Genomic DNA, 18,941 nt, shown 5'->3' on the forward strand with positions numbered 1-18,941 from the left:
AATTATATTTTTAGGGCGAGACATTCTTAATAATTAAAATAATAATGAAATTAATCTTGACAATACTGCCAAATTAATGTGGTGCAACAAAAAAATGGTTCAACCAGCAGAAAAAAAGAAAATTATATGATCGAGGAGCCCAGCAGACCCTCATGGCTGTCTATTAAAGATGTAAAAAAATAAATAAATAAAAATAAACTAGATAAAGTTGACTTAAGAAAGCTGGACCAAAAAGTTTAAGAAGTTTAAAAAGATTTTCAAGTTTTAAAAGTTTGAGGGTTTTCAGTCTGAAATAGTTTGATAGATATCTAGATAGATAGTATGATTAGCCTGTTGTTAGCATGTTTCTAACATTATTAGCAAGTTGCTAGCATGTTTCTAGCATGTGTTAAGCATGATTTGCATGTTGTTACAATGATGCTAGCATGATTAGCAAGTTGTTAACATGTTTTAGCATTATTAGCATGTTGCTAGTGTGTTTCTAGCATGTTGTTAGCATGATTCTAACATGGTTACCTAGTTGCTAGCATGTTGCTAGTCTGCTTCTAGCATGTTGTTAGCATGATTCTAACATGGTTACCAAGTTGCTAGCATGTTTCTAGCATGATTAGCCTGTTGTTAGCATGTTTCTAACATGATTAGGAAATTGCTCGCATGTTTCTAACATGATTAGCAAGTTGCTAGCATGTTGTTATCATGATTAGCAAGTTGCTAGCATGTTTCTAGAATGATTAGCAAGTTTTTAGAATAATTAACAAGTTGCTAGCATGATAAGCATGTTGTTAACATGATTAGAAAGTTGCTAACATGTTTTAGCATGATTAGCAAGTTGCTATCATGATTACCATGTTTATAACATGTTTATAGCACGGTTAGTCTGTTAGCATTTTTCTAACATTATTAGCAAGTTGCTAGCATGTTTCTAACATGATTAGCAAGTTGCTAGCATGTTTCTAACATGATTAACAAGTTGCTAGCATGTTTCTAACATGATTAACAAGTTGCTAGCATGTTGTTATCATGATTAACAATTTGCTAGCATGTTTCTACCATGATAAGCAAGTTGTTAGCATGTTGTTATCATGATTAGCAAGTTGCTAGCATGATCAACAAGTTGCTAGCATGGTTAGCATGTTGTTAGCATGATTAGCAAGTTGTTAGCATGATTAACAAGTTTGCTAGCATGATTAGCATGTTGATAGCATGTTTCTAGCATGATTAGCAAGTTGCTAGAATGATTAACAAGTTGCTAACATGATTAGCATGTTTTTAGCATGATTAGCAAGTTGTTAGCATGCTTCTAGCATGGTTAGCAAGTTGCTAGAATGATTAACAAGTTGCTAGCAGGATTAGCGTGTTGGTAGCATGTTTCTAGCATAGTTAGCAAGTTGCTAGCATGATTAGCCTGTTGTTAACATTTTTCTAACATGATTAACATGATGCTAGCATGATTCTAGCATTATTAGCATGTTGTTAGCATGATTAGCAAGTTGCTAACATGTATTAGCATGATTACCAAGTTTCTAGCATGTTTCTAGCATGATTAACAAGTTGCTAGCATGTTTCTACCATAGTTAGCAAGTTGCTAGCATGATTAGCATGTTGCTAGCATGATTCTAGCATGATTACAAACCAACAAGTTTCTAGCATAATTAGCAAGTTGGTTTAATTGAGTCTCAAGGGATTGTGGGAGTTTTGACAGGTGGAGTTTGAATAGTGCTGATCACATTCCATCAATGTAAGTCTGTGGGATTTTCCCCAGTTTTATTCGTTGTTTTAGGAAGACCGTAAGTCCGATCAGTTAGAAAAGATACAGCAACTTGAGTCAGATCAGTCTGAAGATCTGGCCTGAGTTTGGAGTTTGTAGAGTTAAAGCTCCAGGAGGAGTAGCAGTCAGACATTTTAGTCTCAGAACAAGAAGAATATTAAGTTTATGTAGCATTTCAGTAAGTTGGCTTTCTCAAGACAACTTAATAAAGTATATTTAATTTAAAAAAGTATATAGTATAATAAGTATTTCTCAAAATAATAATAAAGAGGGTGTGTAGTTACATGTATTCAAAATGCAAAAGTTCTATGCAAAAGTTTCTACTGTTTCTGAACTGACCTGATCTTTGCCCTAAACAACAGGTGGTGCTGTGTTTGAAGATGGCGGCTCCCAGCTTGTGTCTTCTCTTAGCTCTGCTCCTCATCACACTGTCCCACACCTCGCACAGCTCTGAAATCCCTTCTGAAAGCAGCAAACGAAGCCTGACCCGGTCTTCCACTTCTGACTCCAAGCAAGACCATGACATGGGACTTCTAAGCGGCAGTCAGCGACGGAGACTCTGGTCACGTAAAGACAGGGATAGTGCTGGACTTCACTCTCAAAGGCCACTGGATCGACCGGAGGATGATGGGACAAGTCTGGAGGGTCTGAGCCCTGTAAGGCTGGAGATGGGGCCTGAGGACAGTATGAGGATGGAGGGTCATGATGAGGTCAGGCGTCCTGCTCATATGCGGCGGGGAAATCATCCACTGGAGGGAGAGTTTAATCGTAAAGGCAGGAGACATGGTCATGGACATCTGGCTGAGCACAGAAAGCAAGGAGGCAAACGAGATAAAGGTCGAACTAAAGGTAATAGAGACCACAAGACCTGGACCACAAAACCAGTCATAAGGTTAAATTTTACAAAACTGAGATATATATACATCATATGAAAGCTCAATAAATAAGCTTTCTATTGATGTATAGTGTGTTAGGATAGGACAATATTTGGCCGAGATACATCTATTTGAAAATCTGGAATCTGAGGGTGCAAAAAAAAAAATCAAAATACTGAGAAAATCACCTTTAAAGTTGTCCAAATTAAGTTCTTAACAATGCATATTACTAATCAAAAATTACATTTTGATAGGTTTACAGTAGGAATTTTACAAAAAAATCTTAATGTAACATGATCTTTACTTAATTTCCTAATGATTTTTGACATAAAAGAAAAATCAATAATTTTGACTCATACAATGTATTTTTGGCTATTGCTACAAATATACCCCAGCGACTTAAGACTGGTTTTGTGGTCCAGGGTCACATATGTCATGTATTACGTTTTTTCATAAGAAAACATCCCCCAGTTTCAGTGGCTGAAATATCCATGCAAAAAGGACAAAGAAACCACTCTGGTGCCAGTGGCCATAGTTGCTTTTTAAGGGTTCAGTCCTTATAAGACCCACCTAAGATCTCTTTTGGTTGTCACAAAAAATGGCTAATTACAAATAATTATTATTATTTTTTTTAAAGTCTCTTCTAGAAGTTAAACCTGTAAGCTTTGGCAAAAAACCTGCAGGTAGTCCTTTAAGTCTTTAGTTGACAACAGGTTTATAAATGCTTCTTATTAGTAATCTGATAAAATGCTAAAATATATGTTTTTTTTTTAAATATGCAAATGTTAATTAACACAGTGCCACTCTTCATTCTGAAAAAATGCACTGCATCAGACTAAATCGCAGTCATTCAATTATTAATCACCTTAAGCCAAATTGCATTTAACATTTTATTTCAATTAGTTGTACAAACCTATTTTTCAATCTCTGTTCGTTTCTATACATTGAAAGCTTATAGTGCCTAATGATTTTCATTTAGTCAGTGCGTGTGCACTACATTTAAAGCTTAAGTTGTAAGAGAAGCTGTGAGAATGAGCAAAAAAATCATTATACACATCAATCACACACAGAACACTTATAACTACTTTCATGATGCTATTTTGTCCTTTTTGGTGCTTGGCAGCACCTTTTTACAATATTACATTACTATTTAAAGAGCAGAGATTCTTTAAAATGTCTCATTTGTGTTCCACGGAAGTAAGAAAATCATTCTGGTTTGAAACAACACCAAGAAATAAATGATGACAAAATTGTTATTTTTTGGGTAAAGTTTATGCATCTATATTAGATCTAGAATTCTTGTTATTTTAAATTTATCCAGCTAAGCACACATTCAAAGCACAAGGACTATATACACTAAATATCATCTGGTAGTCATATTTGCTGATTTAGTGCTCAGTTATTAAAGGGATAGTTCACCCAAAAATGAACATTTGATGTTTATCTGCTTACCCCCAGGGCATCCAAGATCTACACTCTTAAAAATAATGGTGCTTCACGATGCCATAGAAGAAGCTTTTATGTCTAAATGGTTCCATAAAGAACCTTTAACATTTCTGTTTCACAAAAGGTTCTTTGTGGCGAAAGAAGGTTCTTCAGATTATAAAACGGTAAAAGAGATATGGTTCTTTAAAGAACCTTTGACTGAATGGTTCTTTGTGGAACCAAAAATGGTTCTATGGCATCGCTGTGAAGAACCTTTTAAAGTACCTTTATTTTTAAGAGTGTAGGTGTTTCTTCAGTAGAACACAAACAAAGATATTTAACTCAAACCGTTGCAGTCTGTTGGTAATATAATGGCTGTCAATGGGATCCATAGCTTTGAAAGTCCAAAAAACATACACAGACAAAACCAAATTAAACCCTGTGGCTGGTGAAGATACATTGAGGTCTTAACACACTAAACAATCATCTGTGCAAGATACTGAACAGTATTGTTTTACCTCTGATCCACTGCAATGTTCAATTGTCCTGAGTGTGTTCACAACAGCCGGCGCTCAGAGGTAAAAAAAAAAAAGATTAAAATACTGTTCAGTTTCTTGCACAGACCGATTGTTTCGTGTGTTTAGAATGCAGTGTATTGTTACGAGCCGCAGGGTTTAATTTGGTTTTGTCTGTGTATATATATATACCTTTTGACTCTCAAAGCCATGGGTCCCATTAACTGCCATTATATGACTGACAGACTGCAACGCTTTGAGTTAAAAATATTAGTTTGTGTTCTACTGAAGAAACAAAATCACCTTCATCTTGGATGCCCTGGGGGTAAGCAGATAAACATCAAATGTTCATTTTTGGGTGAACTATCCCTTTAATAGTTGTTGCTGTTATGTTTCTTTTTAATATAAATGTTGAAAACTGATGAAAAGGATGAGTAGAAAGTTCAAAAGAACAGCATTTATTGGAAACAGAAATGTAACATTGTAACATAATAAATGTTTGAATGGTCGTGTATACATAAAACTATTTTCAATATTAATAACAAGAAATGTTGCAAATTGCATTTTATGATTTTTGAAGGGTCATCAATTTGAAATATATTTTACATTTATTTTACAACAGTTATTTTAAGTTAAATTGTAATATTATAATTTTTATGGTGTTTTGATCAAATAAATGCAGCCTAAAGGTCTTTCCACACTGAGCATGATGCAAAAAACGAGAGGCAAATTGCAGACGAATGACTTTGACACTGAACGAGAACAAATTGTTCGCCTTCTGCTAATTCATGCCTGCACTCTAGGTGCCGTCGACCAATAATGCATTTTTCCTCAGATATGTATCTTGTATATGGATTTAACATCGTCCGCTGCTCAATATACAGCATTAACTTAAGATCAATAAACTTTGCTTCTACGCGAGAAACACAAGCTATCAATAACAAAACATCTTAAAATATAAATAGAAGTAAAATTAGCATCATGCCACATTTGAACATTTATATAATTATTAATGTAGGGGGTCCAGTAATGGTCCGGTGATGTCCTTCAGATGAGCCAGAACCAGTTTTTTAAATGACTTCATGACGACAGATGTTAGCGCCACAGGTCTGTAGTCATTAAGTCCTGTTATCTTGGATTTCTTTGGAACTGGGATGATGGTGGAGTGTTTTAAGCATACAGTGACTTCACACGACTCCAGAGACCTGTTGAAGATCTGTGAAAAGATTTGTATTTGCTTAAAACCCACTTTAAACCATCATTGAATGCTTCTAATAACTTCTGATTGTGATCTGCAGTTGACTCTGATTCTAAAATAGGCAGACATGCACTCTTTGTATGTTTAATAACGCCACACTGCTTATTATCATAAACATCCTTTATTATTATAAAAAATACCATGAGCTGCATACAAAACAGATACAGAAAGTATATCATATAACGTAATCATATGTCTGTATGCTTTCATATTTCATGTGTAGAACAGTAGAAGAATGTTTCAATCAATTGTTTTTTAATACAGAAGATCTAGAGAGTGAACGTGCCCTGACTCATATAATACTCGCGTATGTGGAAGAAAACAGACCGTGTTCTCCTCCAGATCACATAATTCAGTGGAGAATTAATAGAAATTATATTAAGAGCATGTGAGAATAACCATCTGTTCTCAGATGCGATGATAACAAGAGCACATCCTCATCTCTTCCGGAATACTTCTCTTCTGTGTTTGTTTACACTGGTCTTCAAAACAGCGCCACAACTCTTGTCCTTTTGTGCAACAGCAGCTGCTCCGGGCACATGATGTAATGGTCAAATCTTGTTTGACGGCCATGTTTTCGCTTTGCAAAACTGAAAAGATTCGTCGGACTAGTTAAAAGAAAATGAGCTATTTCGGTGCGCGAATGTTGGCGGTCTATGTGGGAGCACTCATAGGAATCTGTTGGTTCCTATCGTATTATAATGCGATATTCGTTTAATTTTATCGCGCTCAGTGTGGAAAGGCCTTTAATTGGCAAACGGAAGACACTTCTTTAAAAAAACATAAAATATATTTAACAATAAAGACCTGAGATGTTTAGTAGCAAAGGTTCCTTTTGTATTTGTCTATAAGCAATTTTATTAAAGACCAACCAGTTTGTCTCTCTTTTTCTCCTAGGGGATCTCTATGACCCTGAACCAGAATTAGGCTCCTTGTTGAAGGATATGAATGCATTTGAGGATGGTTTTTACACCTCCCCGCCCAATCACGGCAATACCCCACTCACTGAAGCTCCCTCCCCTCTCTTCCCTATTTTGGTAACCACGGCAATCAACGAGCATCCCCCAACACTGTCCCCAGCCTCCACCAAACCCCAGGTACCCTGGCACGCATAACGTCCTTGAATATGAAGGTCTGTTGTGTTGTTCAGAGTGTTTCGTTTTCTAAGATGCTGTAATTCCCCTCTCAGAGGATTGTGTGTACTATGTGCTAAAGCATTTTTTGCATTGTTTGGGGGGAAATAAACAGAGCAGTTTGCCTGGAAAGATTTTTGTTAAACACTTCACCAGTGACACTACTCTTGGGATGTTTTGCCGCTTTCAGCTTTTGTTAAACTGCCTTGAGTCTTTTTCCACTCTGTCATTTTGTTGTTAGATCCCAAAATGAACATCTTCATTTGAACCGCACACTGTGGCAGATATAGATATTGAAATGCCGTTTGGAGCCAGTACCGGGGGTACTTGTCATCCTTGTGGTGTGCGGTGCTTCATCACACAGATTTATTTACCTGTGCTTCTGTGCCGTGCTTATTACTGAGTGCCGCCCGGGGCTGGATCATACACAAGTAAAATTACCCAGCTCGCTTTGCACTAGGGAGGAGGTGGAGGAGGGGAGCTGTCACCAGAGCGAGTGAGGGGTGAGATGTCGCTCGCCCATCCTCCTGCTCCTCTTTTTCACAGCCATCTGTTCTGCTCCATTCCCTTCCTAGATATCTTTTTACCGCTCACTGTATATATTCAAATTCTCTTGAGAGGCATCACTAGGCCTGGATACTAATATTAATAAAAACAGATTTGCATTTCCTTAAGGAAACACAAACGCTTACAAGGCAACAAAAGAATAGTGTTTTTGCTAAACCAATCCAGAAAGGGAAAAAGCTGCCAGAATTGGACACAGAGATATCAGGGCTCAGCTGAAATTAGCAGCTAAAGCAGGCTTTAGAGATGTTTTGGCTATTGATACTGGTGAAAATGGACTTTAAGTCCAAGATATTTCCAAACTTTGATTTTAAATAGATCACATCTTGATTTCCTTGGAGTTCCTTGAATTAAAGGAACACTCCACTTTTTTTGGAAATAGGCTCATTCTCCAACTCCCCCCGAGTTAATAAGTTGAGTTTTACCGTTTTGAAATTCATTCAGCCGTTCTCCTGTTCTGGCGATATCACTTTTAGCATAGCTCAGCATAGATCATTGAATCCTATTAGACCAATAGCATCGCGTTCAAAAATGACCAACGAGTTTCGATATTTGTCCTATTTAAAACTTGACTCTTCTGTAGTTATATCGTGTACTGAGAACGGTGGAAATGCAAAGCTGCGAGTTTCTAGACTGATAAGATTAGGAACTACACTCCCATTCCGGCGTAATAGTCAAGGAAGTTTGCTGCCGTAAGGTGTACTGTGATATTTATATTAATTAATTTTGGCCTTATATTTGTTTTTAATATTAAGTCAAATGGCTGGGGCTGGTAAAATTGGGCATTCACCAGCCAATTACTACAAGACCAATTCCAGAAAAGTTGGTATGTTTTATGAAATGTCATAAAATCAAGAATATGTTTTTGTCTTGTTTTCAGCCAAAATATCTAAGAATTTTTCAATCAAGAAGGATTTTCTAGATGAGTAAAAAAAAAATTGTTTTCAGAAAAAAACATGCAAAATAATATGCTAATAGGGTACGCAAAAATATCTTATTTCAAACAGAAAACAAGATTATTTTTCTTACCCCATTGGCAGATTATTTAGCAAAAACGCACTTAATTTTGCACTTGTTTTTTTCTGAAAACAAGAAAATAATTTTTACTCATCTAAAAAATCTTGATTCTTCTTGATTTAAGAATTTTTAGATATTTTGGCTGGAAACAAGACAAAAAAATCTAAGTAAGAAAAGCATTTTTTGCAGTGTTTAACCTTTTTTTAACTGACTTAAGTACAATGAGAAAATTTCCAGTGTTTTCAGTGACCAACTTTATTTTGTAAATATAACCAATTATTATTATTTTTTTGCTATGGCTGCAACACACTCCAAAAAAAGTTGGGAAAGAGGCATGTTTAACACTGTGCCACATCAACTTTCCTTTTAATTACAATGTTTAGTTGTTTTGGAATTGAGGATACTACTACTTCAAGTTTTGCAAACAAAACTGTTATCCAACCTGGCTAGCATATATAGTCTGTGTCTACAAAACCACACTGTTGTAGCACATGAAGAATGAGACCTGGCATTGTCTTGATGTAATACCCATGGACTTCCCACAAAAGATGTCATCTTAATGGCAGAATATGTGTCTGTAAAATTCCAGTACCTGCCTCCATTTCAATGGTACCTTCGCACATATTCCAGTGACAGTCACTTTGACAGTCGGTTGTGTTTGCATCTGTCACTAATGAAAGTCTGGATGGTTCCTTTTTCCCAGCAACAAGCTGAAACATGGACTCGTCTGTCCACAGCACACATTTCCATTGTCTTTTTCACTTTCTGAGATGATCTCTGGCCCAGAGAACCCCATGGCATCACTGCATAGAATTCATGTATAGCTTTCTGCTTGCGTTTATTGAGGCAGCTGCAGAATGTGTTAAATGACAGCAGTTTTCCAAAATACTCCTTAGCTCATGTGGCTTTATTTAACACTGCAGCTTGACGGTTTCTTATGCAATGCCATCTGAGGGTTTAAAGGTCATGCACGTTCACCTGAGGTTTCTTGCCTTGCCCTATACAGACTGACATTTCTCTGGATTCCCCGAATCATTTCAGAATATGTGGTAGTTGGAGAAAGACCTAAATTCTTTGTCATTTTTTATTAAGAAATGTGATTTTTTTTGTCAGAAAAGTCAGAAAATGTGATCCAACTTAGCTTGCCAAGACTGAAATGCATGAAACATGATATCCTCACCTATTTCCATTTCAACTGCTTACTGTGAACTTTCAGAACAGTTTGATTGGGATATTCTATAACCTTTTCACTTTTATTTTGCCGTTGTCCAACTTTTTTTTGGAGTGTGTTGCAAAATTTGGTTACATATATATTTGGTTATATTTATTTTATATACCAAATAAAATTCGGTTCCACTTTATATTAGGTGGCCCTAACTATTATGTACTTACTTACTTAATGTGGCCATATTGCATTGCAATAGGGACAGGTTCGGTGGTCTGGGTAGGTTTAAGGGTGGGTTAGGGTGTAAGGGATGGGTCAACAGTGGTAATTACAATCGTTATTTACAAATGTAATTCCATGTAGGTTTTTAAAAAATACAATACAATGTACCAAATAATTAATTTAAATGTAAGTACATAGTAGTTAAGGCCACCTAATGTAAAGTGGGACCTAAAATTCAGTTGGCCACTGAAAACATTGGAATATTTTTCTTTGTACTTTAGTCAGTTAAATAAAGGTTAAAGAAAATGAACAGATAACATATTCTTGATTTTATGGCATTTTACAAAATCGTCTCAACTTTTTTGGAATTGGGGTTGAATTATTATTGTGTTATTGTTCAAAATTTTTTATTGCTTTTTTTTCAAGCCGTCCAGGCTGAATTAATTACAAAAAATAATGTAGAATGAAAAGAAGAAATGTTAAAGAATTTTAAAACAGTATTGCATTGCAAGCACTATAATGCCAAATGGTATACATGTGTTAGTGCTATGGCTACACAGACAACGCATGTCTTTGGAGAGCTGAGCGTGTAACACGCAGATCCCCAGCTGGTACTCAAATGCTGTGGTTTGCAGTTCAATGACTTAAAGTGCCGTAGACAGTTCTAATTAGGCTTCGATCACTAACAACCTTAGATAAAGAGATTTTTAGTTTGTACTTCTAACTGCCATTCCTGTAGTAGATCAGCTGTAAAAATCCTTTCGCAATTTAGCATTCTCAGTGTCTTGAGATCAACTCTGTATAACTATCTTTGTGAGGACATACATTGACACATTGCAATCTGTAGCTCTTTACCCTCAACCTACACATCGGAACTAAGTGCCTCACCCAAACCCTTACCCTAAACCTAACTTTACCCAGTTATAACCCAATCCCTAAAACCAAGTCTTGACCCTCAAAAAGGCCTTTAAAGGAGTCTCAAAAAGTGATGACCGGACAAAAGTCTTCGCTTTGTAAAATTGTCCTCACTCCGATAGTCTAAAACTCAAACCGGCCCTCACAAAGATAGCTATACAAGTGCACACACAACATTATCAGGAAGACTGTTCCAGAGTTTAGGAGCCACGTGTGAAAATGCTTCTGTAGCAGACTTTGATATGCTAGAGTTTTGTGACCTTAAAGAGCTTGATGGATTGTAATGAGATAGAAGATTGGTTAAACACAAAGGAGCTAGGCTGTGTAGGGCTTTACAAGTAAGTGCAATACTTTAAAGTCAAATGTGGAACTTAAGAGGTAGCCAGTCTAGAGATAATAAAATTGGGGTGATAAGATAATATTTTCTTGACCTGGCAAGAACACTAGGAGCTGCATTTTGAATCAACTGTAGCTTGTTTATGTATGCAGGACATGGACTTTGCAATGCATTACAATAATCTTGTCTTGAGGTCATTAATGCATGAGGTAACTTTTCTGCATCGGAAACGGATAACATTTCCCGTAACTTGGCATTGTTTCAAAGGTGAAAGAAGGCTGTTTTGGTAACATGGAAAATATGACTGAAAAAAAAAAACAATTATTAATTGATTTTTAATTGATTATAAAGTGTGGAGTAACATTTTGGTCCACTGACTGACTGGTCTTTAATACAGTGTATTTAAAATGATTTGAAAATTGGACATCAATACCCCTTTAACCTGTAATAATAGTTTTAGTGAAATCATTTTGATATCAACATTGAGCCTATTAATGATTTTAAATGTCACCAGTCTTCTTATGCGATATTTATCAGTGTACATTATTTCAAAAATAAAATAAAATCTTATCAAAATATAAATACAACTTTCTCCACCTCTAAAGCTTCCAAAGCTGTGCAGAAGCTGATAATATAGTTGCACGCAACAATTACAGGCCCAAAAACAGATTACCTTCCACTAAATGCAATGGCAGACGAAATCAGTCTCAACTAAGGAACAGTCTCAAGATTATCCCATTTGTCGATTGTAATGGCATAACTGCTGCTTACACTACTAAAAAACAAAAACCCTTTTGTCAGCAGGCGTCCAGTAGGTGGCGCTGTTACTAAACTAGGCTCTTGTGATGCTTGATCTGCCTGTATGATTGAGGACAAGCACAATATGTCAATTCTGAATACTATTTAGTATCTTTAGCCTCAGAAAGTCTTTGTTATTGTGGTGTTGTTAGTGTTCACCGTTTTCCACAGCTATCTTGTAATATAAATCAATGCAAAGTTGTTATATCACAAGTTTTGAATTAGCACCTTGCTTGAAAGTGACATCAAGTTGAACACCCAGAATAAATCTTTCTAAAACCATGATTTAAATCTGTCTCCTTCAGAAGTCAGGCCGAGGGAAGGCTCAAGGGGAGGTGATGCCGACTCTGGACATGGCACTCTTTGACTGGACTGATTATGAGGATATGAAGCCTGACACTTGGCCATCCAACAAAAGAAAAGGTATGAAAGCACATTTTCAAGTTCTAATCAAAAACAGTGATTTATTTCCTGCAGCAGTTTTGTTTTTCCAGATATTTAAGGCCAAAATCCTTAGTTTAGACCAAAAAGATCAGAATAAATATTTGATTATAAGATCAGATGTTGTTCTTCTAGATGAGCGTAAATAATTAGCAAACTCACAGCTAATTTCTGACTAAAGGATTTTATAGTAAGCCTTTTTCTGTCTATTTCCTCCATAAAGATAAGCGTCGTGGCAAAAACAAGAGCAATGGGAACACAACGCTTGATGCTGATGTCATTGAACCGTGTGACCATCATCTTGACTGCCTCCCTGGTCAGTGCACCCCTTATAATTGTTTTAATATTACAGTTATGAAGGAATAGTTCACTCAAATCTGTCATCATTTACTTTTCATCATGTTGTACCAAACCTGAATGGTTTTCTTTTTTCCATGGAATACAAAAGGCACATTTAAATTTAAAATGCTATCTTCTGGAATTGTTCATGAGCGAACGCAAACAGATTGGGGTACAACTCTCTGCCTTGATGCATTCCCTGCTGAAAAAAACAGCTAAAACCAGCCTAGGCTGGTTGGCTGGTTTTAGCTGGTCATAGCTGGTCAGCAGGCTGGTTTTAGAGGTTTGTATAAATGCAAGCATTGCCTAAAGTGTCCGCAAACTGCTCCAGTAGCCGCGCTGGAGCTGCGCCGTTAATGTGTGCAGTGTGTGGTAAGTAGTGGTGGGCATAGGTTCATTTTTTAAATCTAGATTAATCTCACTGTAATCTTGGAATTAATCTAGATTAATCTAGATTAAAATGGCTAATTTGAATTCTGCCGAAGGCATTCAGAATATGTGTGCAATCCAAATAATGACTAAAAGTAAGTCTTTGAGAATGGGTTTCTCAAGCCAGGTGGCGCATTAGACCAGGGGCCCATCTCCTGTTTCCAAAATGCTTCACAAACTGCTTGACAATTGCATTTACAACACAATTAACTATACAAACTTGTGTAACCAACTATTCCTACACTGCATGTACTTCTGCGTTAAAGGCTGCGCGACGTGCGCGTTGCAGTTAAATACACAGACGCGCACGGGCATGGATATCTGCGTGCAAAGTCTTCGGTTAAACTGCATTGCTTTTAGAAGCGTCAATTCAGTTGTTGCATATAGTTTAATGTCGTTATTTCGGGATTATCAAAGTAAATTATAACTCACGCACGTGCCCCAGTAAAAAGGGTCTAGCAACGCCCCTGCCCTGAAGCAAAGCCGGCGGCTTCATAGCTGCGTCCATGTTAGCACGTCTCGTTTGATGTGGTAATTTCACAGTAGGCATACACACAGGTTTGAAGACTCGTTCTCGCCCCCTACAGTGCAATTTGGCTAGGTATACATCCGCGCTAAACTATCAAGGTGAAAGTCATCATAGCTTGCGTAGTATAGACCCAGCGTCCAACCCAACTTTGAGAATAGATTAACGGCGATATTTTTTTTATCGCCCGATAAGAGTCTCACGTTAACGCAGCACGTTAACGCCGATAACGGCCCACCACTAGTGGTGAGAGATTTATTCATCATACAATGTAGCGTTAAGCTGGAGCTGGTTTCGGGCATGTAAATAATTAAATAAATTAGCACAATAATGATAATATCATGTATCGGCGATCTCGCAGGCTCACGATAGGAACAACAATACTGTAGCGTATTATTTACTCCCCCTCCATGCATCCTAGGTGTATATGACTTCCTTCTTTCAGAACGAATGCAATCGGAGTTATATTAAAAATTATCCTGGCACTCCCAAGCTTTAGAACGGCATAGACTGAACCGCATAGTCCAGTTCTCTCCATCAGTCCAAAACAAGTTGATCCATAATAAAATGTGCCTCACATGGCTCCGGAGGGGTCAGTAAAAGCCTCCTTTAGTGATCTGATGTGTTTTTTTAAAGAAAAATATCCATATGTAAAACATAAGAATCAATTTAATCTAGTTTGCGCAGTTGTACACAAAACTTGCTGCTTTGGGAAGGAGCGTGGCAGGACTGAAACGTGTCTAATGGTGCGTTCACACCGCACACTTCGTCTGCGTCAGGCAACGCTCCCAACGCATCTAGTTTGACGCATGTACGTTGAAGCTTGCAACGCTTGCTTTTTGGTGTGTTCACACCGCACACGTCAGGCAACGCTCTGTCCCTCAGACTCCTCCACCGCTTTTTGCACACTTCCCCTGAATAAACCATGGCAAACTAGTAGGGACTGGACATTTTGGAATCTTCTCATGACCATGTTTCGCTAGCTAACGAAAAGGGAAATAATTACGTTGAGAAAAGATTTGACAACTTACCCAACATCCGCGATCTTCATCCAAGCAAGTTCCTTTTCATTCCTAACTTTATACAACAACGAGGACGGATCATACAGTTATCTGCGATTGCAGATGGCTACAGTGAGCTTTTGTTTTCCATTGTTGAAAATTATTTTTTTTCTGCTCCCGCTTCATTCAAGATACGTGTGGTGACGTCGCTACAGTGAGACGCTCTGATTGGTTGACGCACTGCGTCAAGTGCGTCAAGTCCGTCAAAAGTTCAGCTAGCTGAACTTCTGCGTTGCTTGCGTTTGCTGCGTTGACGCTTGAAAAGTTGACGGATCCAACGCACACAACGCACCGCAGAGCCTCTGACGGACCTCTGACGGACTCAACCATAGACTTTACATGTAATTTTGCCACAACTGACGCTGACATTTGGGGCGGTGTGAACGCAGCATAAGCTGTTCGCTTATCGCAACGCAGTGGGACTGCTAACCAATCACAACACATTTAGTTTTTCAGAAGGCGGACCTTCATCAAACCGGGAACTAATCGAGCCATTTGTGCCAGCCTGGGGAGAAAGCTATTGTAATAATGTAAATTATGTGAAAAATAATGCGTTTTTCAAACCACCAAGCATGGAAGCATGTTCTAGTGCACCCCCAAAACAAACTAAAGAGCATAATAGGATCCGTTTAATTAGTGCCGAATCACGGTCACTAATCTGACACAATGTAATAAAGCGTAAAGCGAAACAAAACTCTCTTCCATATATATCTGAGCTTTTGTCCTAACCTGCTGTGACGAACAGTAAACAATATTTTTAAGTTTCTGTTTCTACAGAATATGAACTATGTATCTCCTGCATGTAAACTTGCTCTTTTTTTTTTTAAATCCACATGGCATATGCTTCTAACCACGACTATTCAGTAGTTTCAACCACACAAGCTTTCGATGATGTTTGCAAGAGTTGGTTAGAACTATGGTTTTGGGAAATTCCAAATTGATGAACAAAAAGACTGTAACATAGCCCTTTTTTTCACTGTTTGCATTTGTGATTTATCTTGTTGTGCTATGACCAGGTTCCTGTTGTGACCTCAGAGAACATGAGTGCAAACCTCACAACCGTGGCCTGAACAACAAGTGTTATGATGACTGCATGTGTGAGGAGGGTGGGTATGACTTTTGGTTTTCTTAGAGAGATACAAACAAACCATACAAAGGAATCACATAGTATTTCACTAATTAATCAAAATAAATAGGATATAAGAAACTGTATTTTAATTAAAGAAAATGAAGTTGTAAGTGTTTGCTAAATGAGTAAATGTAAAAATTCTTTAGGGCTACGCTGTTATGCCAAGTTCCACCGCAAGCGGAGGGTGACCCGAAGACGTGGCCGCTGTGTGGAACCAGAATCAGCCAACGGCAACCAAGGAGCCTTCATCACCATATGACATATAGAGACAGAGAAACAGATACAAAGAGAAACGAGAGACCACATCCTCAAACCCCATGACTGATGGTGGACTGAGCTTTGAGAGTGTTCTAGGCCCACAGTATAAATGTACATACTCAGATCATCTGTCTGTCAGGGTTGTGCACAATTCAGTTTAGAATGGCTTTTAAATTCTTGCATTTGAATTGAGGTAGCAGTCAGGATACAGAATTGTAATTTGAAACAGGAAGTAGAATTTTATTTTTTCAATTTGAATTTACCTTTAACGTTATCACACACACAACACAACACATGGGATATTTCAAGAAACAGTAGAAGATGCCATCTATGGACTGTGGAATTAATCACAGGCAACTAATGGATTGTTAATATTTTTTAAATATACTTTTATTATTATTATACTTGTGTGTTCACACCTCAATATATTGTAATTGATAGATTCAGTTTAGGTGAGTTTATTTTTTTTAATAATTAGAATCTTTTAATGAATTTGAGGGAACAGATTATCTATTATTAAACAATTATTTTTTGCGGTTCCTTGGACATATTATGACATAACCTTAAAGTGCTTTTACCATAGCACATACACTGCAAAAATGCTTTTCCTACTTAGATGTTTTGTCTTGTTTCCAGCCAAAATATCTAAAAAAATCTTAAATCAAGAAGGATTTTCTAGACGACTAAAAATTATTTTCTTGTTTTCAGAAAAACAAGTCAAAATTAAGTGTGTTTTTGCTTGAAACAAACAAAATAATCTGCCAATGGGGTAAGAAAAATAATTTAGTTTTCTGTTTGAAATAAGTTTTTTTTGCTTACCCCATTGGCAGATTATTTAGCTTGTTCTAAGCAAAAATGCACTTAATTTTAACTTGATAATTTTTAGTCGTCTAGAAAATCCTTCTTGATTTAAGAATTTTTAGATATTTTGGCTGGAAACAAGACAACACACTGAAAAAAAAATGCTTTTCTTACTTAGATCTTTTGTCTTGTTTCCAGCCAAAATATCTAAAAAATCTTAAATCAAGAAGGATTTTCTAGACAACTAAAAATTATTTTCTTGTTTTCAGAAAAACAAGTCAAAATTAAGTGTGTTTTTGCTTAGAACAAGCAAAATAATCTGCCAATGGGGTAAAAAAAAAAATTTGTTTTCTGTTTGAAATAAGATTTTTTTGCTTACCCCATTGGCAGATTATTTAGCTTGTTCTAAGCAAAAACGCACTTAATTTTGACTTGATAATTTTTAGTCGTCTAGAAAATCCTTCTTGACTTGAGAATTTTTAGATATTTTGGCTGGAAACAAGACAACACACTGAAAAAAAGTCTTGTTTCCAGCCAAAATATCAAAAAATTCTTAAATCAAGAAGGGTCTCTAAACAAAAGTAAAATTATTGTCTTGTTTTCAGAAAAAAAAAAAGTCAAAATTAAGTGTGTTTTTGCTTGAAACAAACAAAATAATCTGCCAATGGGGTAAGAAAAATAATTGTTTTGTTTTTTTGCCTACCCCAATGGCAGATTATTTTGCTTGTTCTAAGCAAAAACGCACTTAATTTTAACTTGTTTTTCTGAAAACAAGAAAATAATTTTTAGTCGTCTAGAAAATCCTTCTTGATTTAAGAATTTTTAGATATTTTGGCTGGAAACAAGACAAAAAATCTAAGTAAGAAAAGCATTTTTTTGCAGAGTGATTTGTAAACAAATACATTCCAATTTAATTTCGCAGTTCACGCTTATAAATGAAAAGGAAGCCGATTCTTAATTTATGAAATGTGGCCAACCCTGCTGTTTGTGAAAAGTTACATTTTCGTACAGATTCGTTCGTGTCTGAATGGAAGACTTTTTTCTTCTGATTAATGTTATACTACTGTCAATAACTACTGATACTCCTGTATTCTAATGGATATTGAGTTGTTTGATTTATTTGTAATATATGCTTTATTTATTCTAGTACCAACCAGTTGTCTTTATGGAGAGATGTTATCATGGGCAGGAAGTGTGCTCTTCTTTAACGACTGTGTGTTCTGACAGAAGGATGGATGGGTGAATGAGTGATTGTTACCTGCATGGGTTAGGGGGATAGAGATAGACAGAGGAGATTGAAAGAGAGATGGATGACTTGTCAGTTTAAATCACTGAGCTTTTTTATGGTCTGACACACCTCTGTGTCCGATCACTGTCTTGATTTAACTGTTTAATAGACTTTTATGTTAGTGGGGCTGTAGATATTCTTTAGTTTTTGTAAGGTCTTTTCTGTCACCTTTCTGAGATTTCTCAAGCTCCATAAATTGTCAATTATTTTTAACTGATATACCAGAAATAAACTTCACTAAGGACAAAGAACAGTATTTATTTCCATCACAGATCCTCTAAGACAATAGCACAGCATGATATATGTGACCCTGGACCACAAAACCAGTCTTAAGTCGCTGGGGTATATTTGTAGCAATAGCCAAAAATACATTGCATGGGTCAAAATTTTTGATTTTTCTTTTATGCCAAAAATCATTAAGAAATTAAGTAAAGTTCATGTTCCATGAAGATTTTTTGTAACATTCCTACTGTAAACATATCAAAATGTAATTTTTGATTTGTAATATGCATTGTTAAGAACCTAATTTGGACAACTTTAAAGGTGATTTTCTCAGTCTTTTTGATTTTTTTGCATCCTTAGATTTCTGATTTCAAATAGATGTATCTCAGTCAAATATTGTCCTAACAAACCATACATCAATAGAAAGCTTATTTATTGAGCTTTCATATGATGTA

At 36.5% G+C, this 18,941-nt stretch overlaps 1 protein-coding gene across 1 annotated transcript in view; it reads left to right on the plus strand.

Moving 5' to 3' along the window:
- The window catches only part of draxina (dorsal inhibitory axon guidance protein a), a 36,415-nt gene extending 18,626 nt beyond the window's left edge, over nucleotides 1-17,789 (plus strand). Inside the window, exons 2-7 of the mRNA XM_073826200.1 lie at nucleotides 2,131-2,617; nucleotides 6,739-6,938; nucleotides 12,298-12,415; nucleotides 12,657-12,749; nucleotides 15,805-15,894; nucleotides 16,064-17,789. Coding sequence (XP_073682301.1) covers nucleotides 2,149-2,617; nucleotides 6,739-6,938; nucleotides 12,298-12,415; nucleotides 12,657-12,749; nucleotides 15,805-15,894; nucleotides 16,064-16,176 — 1,083 coding nt within the window. The 5' untranslated portion in view covers nucleotides 2,131-2,148 and the 3' untranslated portion in view covers nucleotides 16,177-17,789. The remainder of the gene's footprint in view (nucleotides 1-2,130; nucleotides 2,618-6,738; nucleotides 6,939-12,297; nucleotides 12,416-12,656; nucleotides 12,750-15,804; nucleotides 15,895-16,063) is intronic.
- Nucleotides 17,790-18,941: the final 1,152 nt, after the last annotated feature.

The sequence above is a fragment of the Garra rufa genome, chromosome 20 (genome assembly GCF_049309525.1).
Source record: "Garra rufa chromosome 20, GarRuf1.0, whole genome shotgun sequence".
NCBI classification, from domain to species: domain Eukaryota; kingdom Metazoa; phylum Chordata; class Actinopteri; order Cypriniformes; family Cyprinidae; genus Garra; species Garra rufa.